At 44.2% G+C, this 16,863-nt stretch overlaps 1 protein-coding gene across 1 annotated transcript in view; it reads right to left on the bottom strand.

Moving 5' to 3' along the window:
• Positions 1-16,863, bottom strand: part of fibcd1b (fibrinogen C domain containing 1b) — a gene marked incomplete at both ends in the record, with an annotated part of 511,759 nt that overhangs the window by 303,597 nt on the left and 191,299 nt on the right. Inside the window, one exon of the mRNA XM_080743825.1 lies at positions 4,449-4,585. Within this exon, the coding sequence (XP_080599951.1) occupies positions 4,449-4,585 (137 nt within the window). The remainder of the gene's footprint in view (positions 1-4,448; positions 4,586-16,863) is intronic.

Below are 16,863 nucleotides of genomic sequence, written 5' to 3'. Positions count from 1 at the left end.
AAAGGAACCGAAGATCCCGTCTACTGATTGCCTGCCTGATAGATAAATAATGACAATATCTAAAGTGTGCTCGCCTTATAGGCGAGCCCACAATAATGCATATGCTAATATAATGCATTGAGATCCCAGCTGCACTTCATCCCAAAAACACATTTCCAAATATAAACTAACACACCCTCCTAACTAAAGTAACACACAGTGAGTAGCCTACTGCTGCTAGTGTAAAAGTCAACGTGGACATCACAAAAAAGGTGAGAAGTTCTCACAGGTTGAGAACAGGTTATTTGACATCTAGGTTACAGATAAAACAGTTGACACATGTGCACAACACATCTAACAGCTGCCATTCATTTCATTCATTCATTTTGCCATTCATTTTGTGCTGTTGATTGCCTGTGGTCAAATCTGGGTCAAATGCGCATTTTCAACGAGCGATCGTTAACCTAATGTTAATTGTTTTTAGCACCATTTCACTTATACTTTAGGGATGGGGGATACAGTTCTGACAACCATTGTTGCTGCCTTGCACAGCTCTCCATTGTTTTAGGAAAATACATTGTAGAATAAACACAGCCACTTCAGTTCATTCACTAACTGCAGTGACTGTGGGGCATTTCTAGGGATGGCACCCAGGGTTTGTCATTAAATGAAGCAGAAGGCTGTTGACAATGGTTGGATAAGTGCCTGTACCTCTGGAGCAATTGTTTACTTTTGAAAAATTGCATGACCCTCCCTTGAATTGAAAGTGAAATCAGCAGACCCTCCCTAGGATTGAAATTAAAATAGCATGACCCTCCCCTATTTTCCTCCAGGGGGTGCTGCTCATAAAAAACGATTGCTCCCTTACTAGCATTGACTGTTATGGTCAGTTTGATTTGGGCACTGTATTATATTGATAGTTGTGCTTTAGGACACTTTATGTATATACTGTGTGTGTGTGTGTGTGTGTGTGTGTGTGTGTGTGTGTCTACTACTTCTACTTATGTGGGCATTAATAAACATTTCAAATGTGTGTGTGTGTGTGTGTGTGTGTGTGTGTGTGTGTATATATATATATATATATATATATATATATATATATATATATATATATATATATATATATAATTCGTTCCCTTTCTTGATGTACCTTGCTCTTACTGTACTTACTTACTGTACTATGTACTCTGTTCTTGTTTTTCTTTTTATCTTTTTCATACTTCTCTGTAAGTTTGTAAATAACCTTATACTGCTGTGCTGCCTCTGGGCAATAACTGATTTCCCCCCTTATAATACAGGTATCTATCTATCTATCTATCTATCTATCTATCTATCTATCTATCTATCTATCTATCTATCTAGTACAGTCTGTGGTGATAAGTCATCACTGCTGTGTAGTTTTCTAGCTATCACCTAAAAAAGTATTACAACGCCTAGGTGATAGCTAGAAAACTACACCGCGGTGATGACTCTGATCACCGCAGACTGTACTCTGATAGGGCCTTTACTTGGTTGGCCAAGTGTCAAAGAAAGACTTTCTGCTAGTTAACTTACTTCATAGAGTCATTAACACCCAGACTCCATTTGTAAAAAATATTATTTTTCTTTTTTTTATAATAATATAACTTGCTGCTCAGATATTCACACATCGGTATTCAATATAACTTTACCAGTTCAAGTCCAATTCCACAAAGAGAGCTGCATTTTACAGGTCAATGTGCTTTGGAATAGTCTTCCAAATGAGATTCGTACAGCAAATGGACTGCATTTGAATAGTGCTTTTCTAAAGCTGGGTTCAAACCTGTATGGTTTGAGTGGTGCGATTACATACAAAGTGAAAGCAAAGACGAGATGACGTGCGACCTAGCGCGGCACGAACGGGTGCGGTGCGAATGATCCGAAAGGGGCGGCGCGAACGGTCGCCTTGTATCATCACCCCACAAAATCCAACTGAAGCGACCTTGTGGGGTCCGTGACATGACAGAGATTGAGAAGCGCTGCATTAGACACCGCATCACTATTCTAATGTCCACTGTTACGAGTACAACTTTCTAGTTTTGTCATTCATTATTTTCAAAAACTTCAGAACAGGCATCAAGGTTTCACAGGCAGATTGATCCCGACATTTGTTTCGATGAAAACGATTGATGCGTAGATTTAATAAACAGCATCGATAGATGAAAGAAAGAAAGGGTGACATATGTTTTTTTAAAGGTGAACAGACAAAGCATTTCATTACGTTGTTGTCGGGTGAAAACCTTGTATTACCAAGGCCGTTCGTTTTGTATTTATCATTTAAAAAATGAACTACCGCGGTGCGAGGCGTTGTGTGCTTGTAGATCTGCTGTTTTCACTACTTTTGCGCGACGGCCTTGTATGCAAGCAGTGATTTACTTGGTGAAGCAACGTACAAACTTGGAGATACAAGGTTTCTGCCCGACAGTGACGATTACCTTCCAGTTTTTTTTTGCGTGTATATTTTTCACTTTGATTAAAAGCCTCATAATGATGTCTGGGGACAAATTAACTGTGTGTGTGTGTGTGTGTGTGTGTGTGTGTGTGTGTGTGTGTGTGTGTGTGTGTGTGTGTGTGTGTGTGTGTGTGTGTGTGTGTGCGTGCGTGCGTGCGTGCGTGCGTGCGTGCGTGCGTGCGTGCGTGCGTGCGTGCGTGCGTGTATGCACATGCGTGTGTATGCATGCGCTTGCGTGCGCACGCGTGCGTGCGTGTATGTGTACAGTGTGCCACAGTTGCTTCATTTGTAAATTATTAGGGGCTCACGAATCCGACTAAAAGTCATGCCAAACTTGGAGAGTAGAGAGAGAAAATGGTTTTCCTGATCACTCATCATTGTGTTGTCCCCTCCCCCCCCCTCTCAATATCTCTCTCTCTCTCTCTCTCTCATGACATTTTACATGAAGATTAATTGTCTCTCAAATAATTGCGATTAACAATTTAATTGTGTTTTTGTCATCGACAATTTCATTTCCGTTTGGCTTGTAGGCTTTGAAATATGACACGTAACCTATACAAAGAAATGGAGGACACATTTCACAATTTTACACTTTAAAAAGAATAGTGATAGTGGAAATAGCCGATCTACAAGCTTGTAGATCGGCTATTTACACTATTTTTTAAATGTTTGAACATATATAAACAACGTGTAAACGATTATGTCGATTATCACAAAATAATTGCAATCATGTCAAACAATTGCGATTAGACGATTATTGCGACCGTCAGGTCGCAGTTGCTATCAAAACCTCCACCATCTGTCAGTCGGTCAGTCTGTCAGTCACACGTCACACGTCACACTTTTGCCCTTCTCATATCTCCTCCACCGTTTGCCCGATCCATGCCAAACTTTGCACACACACTCCTTGGCTACCAAACCACAACCTCCACCCATTTCTCACATGGCCCTCTTCTAGCACCACCATGAGGCTTTAGGCTGATTCTTGCGAAACACATTTTTGGACACTGCTCCTACAGATTTTGCCCTAAAATCACGCAAAGCGGTGCACAGTATCTCTACAGTCAAGTCATCAAAATGCATCTGTCCCATCTAGCGCCACCATCTGGCCGATTTTTGAAAAACACATTTTGGACACTGCTCCTACAGATTTTGCCCTAAAATCACGCAAAGCGGTACACGTTATCTGTCATGTCATCAACATGGATCTGTCCCATTTCCCATATTCCCTCCTGATTGGCTACCATTGCCTTCCAAAGTTTGTGTATGCGACCTGGTGGTCGCTTATCTCCCGATTTAGGGAGTCTTACTGGTGTAATAACTGTGACCAGGGAAAATTGGGAACCATTGGGAAAAGCGGGACAACTTCCGAACGGCCGGTTCATTCCCGGCCGGTCCAGGCCGGCCATTAGAAATAACATTAAAATAAAAAGTCGGCCTTCGTTCCATTTTGGGGGCTGGGCGGCCAACAAAGTAAATCGTCACTGTCTGGCAGAAACCTTGTATCTCCAAGTTTCAAATTTGTACATTTTTTCGCAAAGCAAAGCCCTGCTTCATCATACAAGGCCGTCGCACAAAAATAGTGAAAACAGCAGATCTACAAGCACACAATGCCTCGCGGTGCGAGGCGTTGTATGCTTGTAGATCGGCTGTTTTCACTAGTTTAAATATTTTTTAAAATGAAAAATACAAAACAAACGGTTTTGGACATAGGCCTAAAAGGTTTCCACCCGACAACAACGAATTAGCATGTAATTGGCCCACTGGCTTGTCACTTTGTCACAAATCTTTGAGTAGCAGCAGCGCTATATCTCTATATCTCTATAGCGCGCAATGAGGGCCGCTCCAACTCTTTTTCCCGGGCTGAATCAGGGGCCCAGCACGTCCCTGACTGTGACAGCCCTAGTGTGCGTGCACCCGTGCTCGCTGTCTGTGCACGAGCTGGATGGTGCACGGCGCAGACAGCAGGTTGTGCTTGTCGTGTGTGTGTGAGACTCACGGTCCAGCCCCCTCCGTCTGTGGTCATGTCACAGTAGACCTGGAAGCCCGCGGGGTAGTGGACGGGAAACACAGAGTAGATGCCATCCTCCCTCTGACCGCTGGCGTACAGATCGCCACAGTCACGGGGACGCGAGCCTGGGGAGACACGCACGCACACACACGCACACACACACACACGCAAGCACACGCACGCACGCACACGCACGCACACACACACACACACACACACACACACACACACACACACACACACACACACACGCAAGCACACGCAGTCACGCACGCATGCGCGCATACACATACACACACACACACACACACACACACACACACACACACACACACACACACACACACACACACACACACACGAGGAAAAAAAGGTAAATTAGTTCCAAATCCCAGGGAAAGGAAAACAAGTGCTCGGATCAGTAAACTAGAACGAACTAATAAATGGGAGATGAGGGGAAAATTGGATTACATGTGACTCCTGCCAGATCGGTCTCTCTCTCTCTCCCACGCCCATGCAGGCTGCTGGCTTTATTGGGTCTCGCAGAGAAGAGAGAGAGAGAGAGAGAGAGAGAGAGAGAGAGAGAGAGAGAGAGAGAGAGAGAGAGAGACGCGACAGACTGGGTCAGCCGCTGCGAAACGACTGCGTTATAACCCACGTTAAAGGGGCCCCACCATGATTTTTTTTCTTGTGTTTTGGTCTTCCCAGTGTCTCTTCCGTTTATGTCACTGCACACATGCTGATTTGTGTTTTGTTTTTCTTGTTTAGCTTTGTTTTCTGAAGTTGTGAAGCTGCGCTGGCCCTACCGGTATATTTCCTCATTGCCAGTGACCGTCAATAAATGGCTGCTGCCTAGCATCTTCAGAGACTTGAGTGACTCCTATCACAACACAACGCACGCAGGCAGAGTTCACATCACTACACTTATATAGGGTGTATGCCTCGCTCGGCATGCCTGGCTGGGTCTAAAGTCTGCTTCTGTCGGTGAGCCTGCACTGTTCTAAAGCCTGTCTTGTTTTACATCAGTGAATCTCAACCTGTGGGCCAGGAGTCATTGTAGCGGAGCGGCTAACTGCTTTTTTTCACCAGAATCTTTCAGTTCATGATAAAAGCGTGAAAATTGGCATGGACAGTCTCCATGGATCACTTGACAAGAAAATTGTCCGAGGCAATTGAAATTTCAAGATGGCGGCCATTTTTCAAGATGGACACCACCGTAATGAAGCAATTAAGTGATATAAGGGTTTATTTGATGATGCAAGCATGACATTTGGCATGAACAGTCTCTGTGGGTCACTTGACAATAAGCCACCCACAGAGACTTGACATTTCAAGATGGCGGCCATTTTTCAAGATGGCCACCACCTTAGGGAGCAGTTAAGTGATATAATCGTTTATTTGGTGATACAAGCATGACAATTGCCATGAGCTGTCTCAAAGGCTCATTTGACAAGAAAATGCCCACAGCCACTTTAAATTTCAAGATGGCGGACATTTTTAAAGATTGCCACCACCTAAATGGAGCATTAGGCAATATAATTGTTTAGTTAGTGACACAAGCATGCAAATTGTTATGATCAGTCTCTGACAAGAAATCACTTCCAGCCACTTGAAATTTCTATTTTCAAGATGGCGTCCCACTGGATCCTCAAAAGATCCATTTTCTCATAGAAATGTATGTATTTTTCATTAAGGAAAATTTGGTGTCATTTTATTTTAGATTACGCTAAAGAACCACTTTCAACACATGAATATACAACTGTGTTGATCATAGATAGATTAGAAAATAGTCAATATCTGCACTACCAGGGCACAAACCGGATGGTGTACAGATCACGGATTTAAATGGCATTGGATGAACGATCGGACTAAGTGTAGGGTTACGGCATGAACTTAGTTGTATCCCATACATCAAAGTGCTTGGTAAAAGGTGGTAAAAGGATAAACTACTGCTGCTGAAGACACAGAAGATACCAAAGATATCCATGTTAAGAGGCCAAGAAGATCCCAGCCCTCAAAAGCTTTGTGCTTTATCTGTGAAGATGAGAATGTAATGTCCCCTATACAGGACGCAATGATAAGCTTTGCAAGGAGCTTCTTGTCGCTTAGATTCCTGGCACATTCATTAACCCTTTCATTAAGTTTCATTGTCATTGCGTCCTGTAAGGGGGACGTTGCACTGTCATCTTCACAGATAAAGCACAACGCTTTTGAGGGCTGGGATCTTCTTAGCCTCTTGACATGATATCTTTGGTATCTTCGGTGTCTTCAGCAGCAGTAGATGCTCTCTTTTGGGCCCTTTCCAGCTCTGTGTTATTTACAGCTTGAATGATATTTTGCCCTGTGTCTTGTCAATGTGATTTCTATACCATCACCTTCATCTAGTCGGGTTGGACTAAGTAAGATAGGCAGAGCATTGATCTTATTTATAGTGACTCATAGAATAGACTACATGACAACCAGGAATAGTCTGGTGACCACCAGAGAGGCGGGTGACAGCCGGACATCCGGGAGCAGGTTGGGTTAGCGCAACAGCTTGTGTCTTCCATGAGGAAGAAGCCCAACAAACCCACTGTGAGGCCTTTAGGAGGGCCATTCAAGCCACAAGCGGAGCCTGCATGAATCACCACCATTGGGTCAGGTGGAGACTGCAGTACCATTGTGGCTCAAAATCCACCACTCCTGAGTGAAATGTCTGGGGCTGGAGTCTGGTGCAACTCACAGGTCCTGGACCTGGTGAGACATAGGAGGGGCCCGGACAGGAGTCAATCCACAAAGCCTAGTCCCTCCATGCATGCGCCAGATTTTCCTCTCCCAGTCTCGGCCGAGTAGTTCCAGAGCGGTGGGGTGAATGGTCCTGTCTTTCTCTAATGGGACTGATGGTGGGTAGCTACCGGGACGTAAATCGGGACTTAATCAACCCCGGCTGGGTCAACCAAGTGAGGGGCATGATGTTGCGAGACCCGAAATCCTGATGAGCTTGGGCTACATCACTGAGGTGCATCCATGCAATGTTTTTTTGTTATGAAATAATGGAAAATTTCTTGCAACGGCATCATAACCAGTATGATCGTGCTCTCTGCTGAATTGTTTTTCCTCTGTGACCTGCTGACAAATGAAACATCTGTCCCAGTTAGTTTTCTCAACTGTTATGATGGCTTCTGTCTTAGGCACAGGCCGAGGGTTTATCCTTGAACCACATTTTACCAAGCACTTTGATGTATGGGATACAACTAAGTTCATGTCTTAACCCTACACTTGGTCCAATCGTTCTTCCAATGCCATTTAAATACTGTTTAACCTTGGCTCGGCTCTCCCGTGCTTGCACAACCTGTCAATTCAGGTGCAGCTAACTAACTGTTTTGGGGTAATTAGACAGCATTTGGGATACTAACTTTCAATTAGCTGACATTGAACCCCATTCTGAGTTTAACAGCAGTGATATATCACCAGTGTGTCCTGGTAGTGCAGATAATCACTCTTTTCTAATCTATCTATGATCAACACAGTTGTATTTTGATGTCTTAAAAGTTGTTCTTTAACATAATCTAAAATGGAATGACACCAAATCGGCCATAATGAAAAATACATACATTTATATGAGAAAATGTACCTTTTGAGGATCCAGGGGGTCATCTTGAAAATAGAAATTTCAAGTGGCTGGAAGTGATTTCTTGCCATAAAGACTGCTCATATCAATGTGCGTAATTGTGTCACTAACTAAACAATTCTATTGCTTAATACTCCATTTAGGTGGTGGCAATCTTGAAAAATGGCCGCCATCTTGACATTTCAAGTGGCTGTGGGTGGCTTATTGTCAAGTGACCCACAGAGACTGCTCATGTCAATTTTCATGCCGGTATCACCAAATAAACCCTTATATCACTTAATTGCTTCACTACAGTGGTGGCCATCTTGAAAAATGCCCGCCAACTTGAAATTTCAAGTGGCTGTGGGTGGCTTATTGTCAAGTGACCCACAGAGACTGCTCATGCCAATTTTCATGCTTGTATCACCAAATATACCATTACATTACTTAAATGCTGAACTAAGGTGTCGGCCATCTTGAAAAATGGCCACCATATTGAAATTTCAATTGCCTCGGACAATTTTCTTGTCAAGTGACCCATGGAGACTGCTCATGCCAATTTTCACGCTTTTATCATAAAATGAAAGATCGTAGCACTTAACCGCTCCGCTATTGCAAGCGGGCCCCCAAATAATTGGCAAAACACTAAGATTTGAATCACAATTCACTTTAAAACCATGAAAAGTGGGCCCTTGATCCAGAAATGGTTGGGAGCCACCATTTTAAAAGGTAAAAAAAAAATAATAATAATAGGAATTAACCATAAGGGCAATAATAATGCAATGCTAGGGCTGTCACAATTATTACATAATAATCGTCTAATCGCAATTATTTGACATAATCAGAATTATTTAGTGATAAGTGTCATGATCGTTTACATGTTGAAAACTGTTCATATATGTTTAAACGTTCAAACAATAGTGGAAATAGCAGATCTACAAGCTCACAACGCGTCGCATCGCGGCGCGTTGTGAGCTTGTAGATCGTCTATTTCCACTATCAATGTTCTTTTGTAAATAAATCTGTCCCAAATGGCCGACTTCTGGGAAGACGCAAATGGAGGGAAAGAGAAGGACGTGAGAGAGGAGGAGGAAAGCAGAGCAACTGAGCAGAGGCGTTAATTGGGTTTGGCAAGGTATGGCAGCTGCAATACCTTGGCTACAAAAAAAATAATAATCTTAAAGATGGGGTGCCATAATTTTTCCCCCTCTAAAATATGATTATCAGCTATTATGATTATACTAGGAGGAAGAATGTTTCCCAAAACGTGTACAGAAAGAGTTAAAATTAGGTTTTTATGTGGCCACACCCACCAGTTCATTAAGTATACCTGGTTGTCATGGTGGGTGGTGACCCAGCTGAAGTTAGCCACACCCACAGTGTTGGGTGAATGGTAAATGGGGAGGGGTATGATGTAATTATATCTGTGTTTTTCGACCGGCAATTTTTACCCACAAGGTGGCAGCCTCCAGGAAGAAATCCCAAATACAAAGGGAATACATAATTGCTCTTCTAAAACGGCTAGTTCCATTCCTTGATTCTGATTGGCTGGTTGCTGTGGTATATGAGACTATAACCCACACCTTGAATCAGTTTATATCAAAGCCAGGTGCGTTATTTCTTTCCATTGTGCCGTGAGGCTGAACTAGAGAAGCGAGCGTTTGATTTTCTCTCAAATCCTGCCGTGCGGGTGCTTCTAAGCACTGCCCGCATGCAGTGACTGAATGGCTCCGGGCGGGGCTTGTAAAGGCAACAAGCGCCCTCTATTCTCCAGGCACCACTCGGCTGTTAGTTTAGGTTGCTATGCTAGCGTTTTTGATGTGATGTTCACCCACATAGCAGCTAAATCTGGATGAAAATAAACATGTGTATGGATCGAATATGGTTCTTAACATGAGACTGATCTAACACATAAGTGTTGTTTCCCTATTTTTTGGCAAAAAGAATGACGTGACTTTACAAACACACACTGGCTTCCGTAAGTTCCGTTCCTGGATGTGGCTGGTTAACAAGGAAATGTCTCTTCCTGGTGGCGGAGAAGTGTACTTTTTTCTTTAAATAATGGAATGCTATGATTTTCATGTTGCAATATTGTGACCGTTTTAGAAAAGCAATAAGCCACGCGAGGCTTGTGGTTATACACCGGCTGAGAGGGTCGGAAACACTCGGCTCCGCCTCGTGTTTCCCAGCGCCTCAGCCGGTGTATACTACCCCGGTAACCACTCGCCTCTTGTGGCTTATTGCTTTAACTAGAAGCTCGGCCGCCCAAAGGGCGGCCGAGCGTCTAGTCGGCGCCCTGGCCAACTCGGGAACAATCTATATAGGGGATGAATGCCCCGCCCTTTAATGCAAACCCCATTATACCTGTTGTCATAGGATCTGTTTTGACCATCTGTTTGCGTGTGTCCATTTATGCCCATATATGGGGATATCTATCTGTCTACGTCCATTTTATGTCCATATATGGAGATCTCTGTAGGACCCGTTTTGACCATCTGTTTGCCTGTGTCCATTTATGCCCATACATGGAGTTATCTGTATGTCTGCATCCATTTTATGCCCATATATGGAGATCTCTGTAGGACCTGTATTGACCATCTGTTTGCCTGTGTCCATTTATGCTCATATATGGAGATATCTGTATCTGTCTGTCTGCATCCATTTCATGCCCATATATGGAGATCTCTGTATCTGTTTGTCTGTGTCCCTTTATGCCCCTTATGGAGATCTCTGTATCTGTCTGTGCCTCCGACTGTGTTGCAGACACAGTGCTGGTTCCCCCTTTAATGCAAACCCCATTATACCTGTTGTCATAGGACCCGTTTTGACCATCTGTTTGCCTGTGTCCATTTATGCCCATATATGGAGATATCTGTATCTGTCTTTTTGCGTCCATTTTATGCCCATAAATGGAGATCTTTGACCATCTGTTTGCCTGTGTCCATTCATGCTCATATATGGAGATATCCGTATCTGTCTGTTTGCATCCATTTTATGCCCATGGCGGGGAACGCGCGTGCCTAATTTGAAATAGGGAATGAATGCCCCACTCTTTAATGCAAACCCCATTATACCTTTTGTCATAAGAGCCGTTTTGACCATAATGTTTGCCTGTGTCCTTTTATGCCCATATAGGAACATCAGAATACGTAACCATGGCATTTTTTGTTGACTCATGGTGTGTACGTGATCTCAGAGCCTTTTATGAAGTGATGTCACAATGAGTCAGCGCTTGCGCCGATTTCCTCCGGAACAGCCTGATGTCAACAATCAGCTCCGCATAAGGAGATTCTGAACGTTTTGCGCCGGTTTCGGAAAACCGCGAGTCGGGTCGGGTCGAGGCCCGGCACTGCACTCCGCGCGGCGGCGGGGAACGCGCATGCCGAATCTGAAGCCGGTGGGACGAACGGTTCTTGAAATAAGCGGATTACAAACAGACAGACACGCAGACAGACAGAGATTTGTCGCATTTATAGATAGATAACAACCACACCAGGGGGTCTAATGAAATACTGTCAACCTCCTAGACACATGAAAAACGGAAAAAGTACAAAAAGATGGCACCGCCTCTTTAAAATAAATTCATCATGCCTGTTGCTAAGGTATGGCAACATAACTGGTGTCTTGCACGCGCGCAACACCAGTCATGCATGTGCGACACCAGTCGTGTTGCCATACCTAACTTTTACTGAACTGACGCCACTGGAACTGAGAATGTGTTGGTTAATGGAAAAAGATACAATGAAAACAACAGACACACAAACACGCACACCCACACACACACGCACGCACGCACGCACGCACGCACGCATGCACACACACACTCACACACTCACACACGCACACACGCACACACGCACACACACACACACACACACACACACACACACACACACACACACACACACACAATGCATCAATCGGCATTCTCTCTTCACAAAACCCCAACAATCCAAACATCAAAGATGTGTTTCTTTCTTTGAGGTTAATGAAAAAAAAAAGAAACATTACAGACGCAGCTTTACAACAGAATTGAAGTGAAGGAAACGGGAGGACAAAAAAGCTAACTATAAAGAATGGAATAAAACAACGAGAAAAAAGCAGCAAGTAGGATGTTAGAGAAGGTATAAGTAGGTTGAAATGAACCGCTTAACCCTGTTGCGACCGGCAGGTCGCAAGTTACTATGAAAAGCTCCACCAGCTGCCCCTCTCTCCGTCATGGCCCTCTTCTAGCGCCACCATCAGGCCGATTTTTGCAAAACACATTTTTGGACACTGCTCCTACAGATTTTGCCCTAAAATCACGCAAAGCGGTACACAGCATTTCTAAAGTCATGTCATCAACATGGATCTGTCCCATTTCCCATGTTCCCTCCTGATTGGCTACGATTGCCTTCTAAAATTTGTGTGTGCGACGTGACGGTCGCTTATCTCCCGATTAGGGAGTCTTACTGGTTAGAAAATAGCAGAACACAGTGAACAGTGCGAGTTTCAGCTCTGCTATTTTTGCCCAATAGGGACACCATTGAGTGTGCATATGTGTATGTGTGAGTGTCAGAGCATACGAGCGGAGTGGAGCGCGAGCGGTGCGGGGAGCGGAGCGAACATTTTTTTTAGTTGAGCGTGAGCGAGCGACTTTTATAATGGGTCTGAGCGCCGACCCTCCTCCGCTCCGAGCTGATCCTGTTGGGGCCGCGCGCCGCATGTTTCCAACAAAACAGTGGCGAGTGGAAAGCTCTCCATCAAAGCCGAGGCTCACGTTAGCGCAGCCATTTGTGTTGGGAACACACTGGCAAGGGAGAAAGTGTTTCGGACATGGTAGCAAACTACTTTTTTGACTCTGATTGACGGCCCTGAGCGGAGCGTGGAGCGAGCGCGGAGCGAGAGATGCGAAAATCCAGTTGAGTGACCGAGCGGCGGGGAGCGGAGCGGCCCGGTGGCCGACCAGAGCGACGAGCGAGTGGGACAAGAGCCCTCTGGAGCGCGGAGCGGCTTTTGTCATCGCTCCACTCCGCTCGTGTGCTCTGGTGAGTGTGTTAGTGTGTGCGTGCGGGACTGCATGCTTGTATCTGATTTTGCTGTGTGTATCGCAGAGGAGCATTGCGATCTTGTAACTCGGCTATTTTCAAAGTATATTTACCACTTTTAGACATTTGCCAACTTGTGAAATGGGACATTCTGCATAATGGGTACTTTCAACTTTTGGTACATTTTGATACCAATACTTTTGTACTTTTAAGTAAATTTAGAATTCCAGACATTCACTTGTAACAGAGTATTTCTACATTGCAGTATTATACTTTTATAATAGTAAACATATGTGAGTTCTTTTTCCACCACTGCTCTTAGGACACAGTCATACGTCACACCAAATTTTGGGCCCTGGGTACAAGGATTCCCTGCGGGCCCCCCATGAATGTTCTTCATAGGGGGGAATGGGAACTGGGAAATTATTACGCATTATTTTGTGCTTTAACTATTGAAAAATAGCAAATATACAAGCTCACAGCACCGAGTGCCGCTTTGCGAGCTTGGGAACCCTTCCGGGAACCCTTCGTGCTCTAATAACGGTTTCTCTACCCCTGAGTTATGCCGCCCCTATTCTGAGAAAAACCTATTCGCCAAAAATCTACAAGCTCTCAACGCCTCGCAGCACGAGGCGTTGAGAGCTTGTAGATCTGCTATTTTTGGAAAATAGGTTTGGTGTAGAAGTAAAAAAAAAGATCAGACCAAGTACAGCGTGAAAGGTCAAAGTGGTTAAATGTCTGGAAAAAAAACACATTAACATGAATCCAACATATACTGATGACAGTGCTGTCAAACAAGTCGATGAAAATCTGCAACACAATTCTATACAATAGCTAGGGTGGCCATTCGTCCGGATTTACGCCGGATAGTCCGGTTTTCGAGCCTGCTGTCCTCCGCCCAGCTCAGCCTCTGGCCAGACACCTAATTGTCCGGCTTTCAGAGTGATTAGGCTACAGTGCATGTGTTATTGCTTTAATGGTTACATATACCGTTTCATTGGTATAGAAAAATAGCAGATACACAAGCTCACAGACACAGCACGACACCGCACCGCAGCTTGTCGCGTGCTGTGTGTGCATTTCGTTTATAGAGCTCGCTCACACTGAACGCTCCAGTCACTCCTCCCACGCTTGTGGATGAAACCACAGCGAGTAGTTAGATGAACTGCAGCTCAGATTTGCCCAAAAAGACGCTGAAACGAAACGTCATTTAGCCAACAATGGAGCAAGATAAATTAGTTGATAAAGAGGCGCAGAATTGACGAGTATCATGCACTTTGCAGCACTGTGTGTAACGGGTTGATGTCAGAAAAAGAAAAGGTAGAACGCAATGCATGTTTTGACTGACAGGCAATAACTCAATGTACTCACAGTCATGTGGATTAGATTTCTAATGGGACAATTTAACTCAAGAATAATTGCAAAAAAGATACAGTGTAGGGCCATCATGAAATAAAATTATTCATGAAGGGTATTTGGGTGCATAAATAAAGGAGGTAGGCTAGTCTTAGTTAGTTTAAACCACTTTAGACCTATTTTACACTATATTCATAAATAGCCGATCTACAAGCTATGAGCTTCTATTTTATTTTATTTTATTTTATTTACTTTATTTATTTTTCTCCAATCATCAATTTGGGGGTCCCATACAGCGCGCCCCGGAAAAGTGTCCTCCTTTCTGAGGTCCTGCTGGTGGCCACCCTAACAATAGCCTATAGTGGGGGTCCCTGCTTTATCTCCCTATCAGCTGAGGGGTCCTTGGCCTGAAAACGTTAAAGACCCCTGTTCTACGGCAATCAGAACACCTGTGTTGGTCCTCAACATGGCACGTGTCGGACTACAATTGCAGCCCATGAATTGGGACAGAATGCGCTGTTCGTTTTTCCGACGGCCGCGCCCCAAAAAAGCTGGCGGCCATACTTTGGTGCGATGGTGCCCTAGCTGAGAGTCTTAAACAAGGGAGAGAGAGCATATTCCCTTGGCACCAATGGAGAAGTAAGAGATTGTCTAGAGATTATGTATGTCAGCCTTCACTGGGTCAAACTCCCAAATTTAAAAGTGGCAAGAAAGAGAGTTCTTTCAAAGGTCAATCACACCTTTTCTTTTCTTCTTTTTTTTCCTCGGTTATACTCTGTTGTAGAGAATGTCTTCACGGTACCCTTGAAATATGTTCCTTATGTGAGCCACCGATACCGAGCTCTAGCATTTGTCATTATTATCATCATCCTTAAAGGGAAGCGTGCCCCATTTTATTATTTTTTTTTATCCCACGATTTTGCGACCCATTTTCACCCAGTGCCAATTGCCTATGTAATCCTGGGCTCTGCTCTCCCTCTGCTGCGCCTGGGGAGACAATGGACTGTACCTCATGCTTCCTTCAATGCATGGGTAGTCCAAGTTGTTTCTCTTCACCTGACAGGGGGGATTTCCCTGGGATGGACGTAGCACGTGGAAGGAACACGTTATTCCAACCAGTTCCTTTCCCCTCCATCAGGCTGGCCAGGGGGAGGCATTATTGAGACCAGGATTACTGCATGTTTTTGTGAGGGTATCAACCCTAGGAGACCTGGGGAGAACATGCAAACTCAACACAGGAAGGCCCTATCGCCAACCCCACCTAGGGTGTGGGCGTTGATGATGCAGAGGGAGGAACACGCCCCCAGCACCCACAGTGTCCCCCTGCGGGAATCAAACCCAGGACTTTCTAGCTGTGAGGCGAAGTGCTAACCACTGTGCCACCGTGCCCCCGAAGCGTGCCCCATTTAGTTCCTCTTTTTCTTTTTTTTTTTTTTTTTACAGCAGACTAATGAAAACCACCAATAACAATGGACTATCGGGGAGCTAATAATGATTAGCGGCTGCAATAAGGCTGCCCGAATAAGACTTCTGGCCATCGTCTTTGTAACATGGCGTCAGCAAGTGTCTTCCTCGCACGGATCCTAAGAAACAGGGTTGGATATCGTCGCTGCTCGTATCTCCAAGTTTCAATTGGTATGTTTTTTTTTTTTTTGCAAAGTAAAGCCCTGCTTCAGCATACAAGGCCGTAGCACAAAAGTAGTGAAAACCTCCAATCTATAAGCACACAACGCCTCACACCGCGAGGCGCTGTGTGCTTATAGATCGGCTGTTTTCACTAGTTTAGTTCATTTTTAAAATGATAAATACAAAACGAACGGTTTTGGACATACAAAGTTTCCACCCGACAACGACGATATGCTTTGGTCATTCATTTTTTTATGGCCGGTCTGGATATGATTTACCCACGTTTCTGGTCAGACGGAATTAAAATACACGCCTTTCCCTCTGCGAAAAGTACACTGTCCGATACGTTACATAACATGTAAGTTAGATAATATCACAAATGAATTAACAAAAATTCTAATTAAACATTATCTTAAAACACATTATCCTTGGCTGTCACTGACCGTGTGACACGTTGCGAGCTCGTAGAACAGCCATTGTCCTAATTTGTCATACAAAGAGGCAATTTTTGATGGAGATTGGAGCGTATTATTGCAGAAACTCACAAATGGCAAGAAACCACTCCATTCCCATTGAAAAGCAGAATCCATCTTTATACTGTAGGTAGATTTAAACTTCGAAGTCAGAGAAGGTCATAAAAATAGCAAAAATAGCTGATCTACAAGCTCAACGTTCTGCAAATCCCCTGGAAATCTACCGTCTTGCCAGTGGCGGGAGGTGTGAAGTCTGGAAATGGCACATCTGTACATGCATCTTCATCACACAATTCCCGGGAAACATCGCAAAAAATGACCAACGTCAAACT

The sequence above is a fragment of the Nannobrachium achirus genome (genome assembly GCF_963921795.1).
Source record: "Nannobrachium achirus genome assembly, chromosome: 15".
In the NCBI taxonomy this organism is placed as follows: Eukaryota; Metazoa; Chordata; class Actinopteri; order Myctophiformes; family Myctophidae; genus Nannobrachium; species Nannobrachium achirus.
Note: the sequence above shows the minus strand (reverse complement) of the source record. Positions and strands in the feature narration are given on the sequence as shown.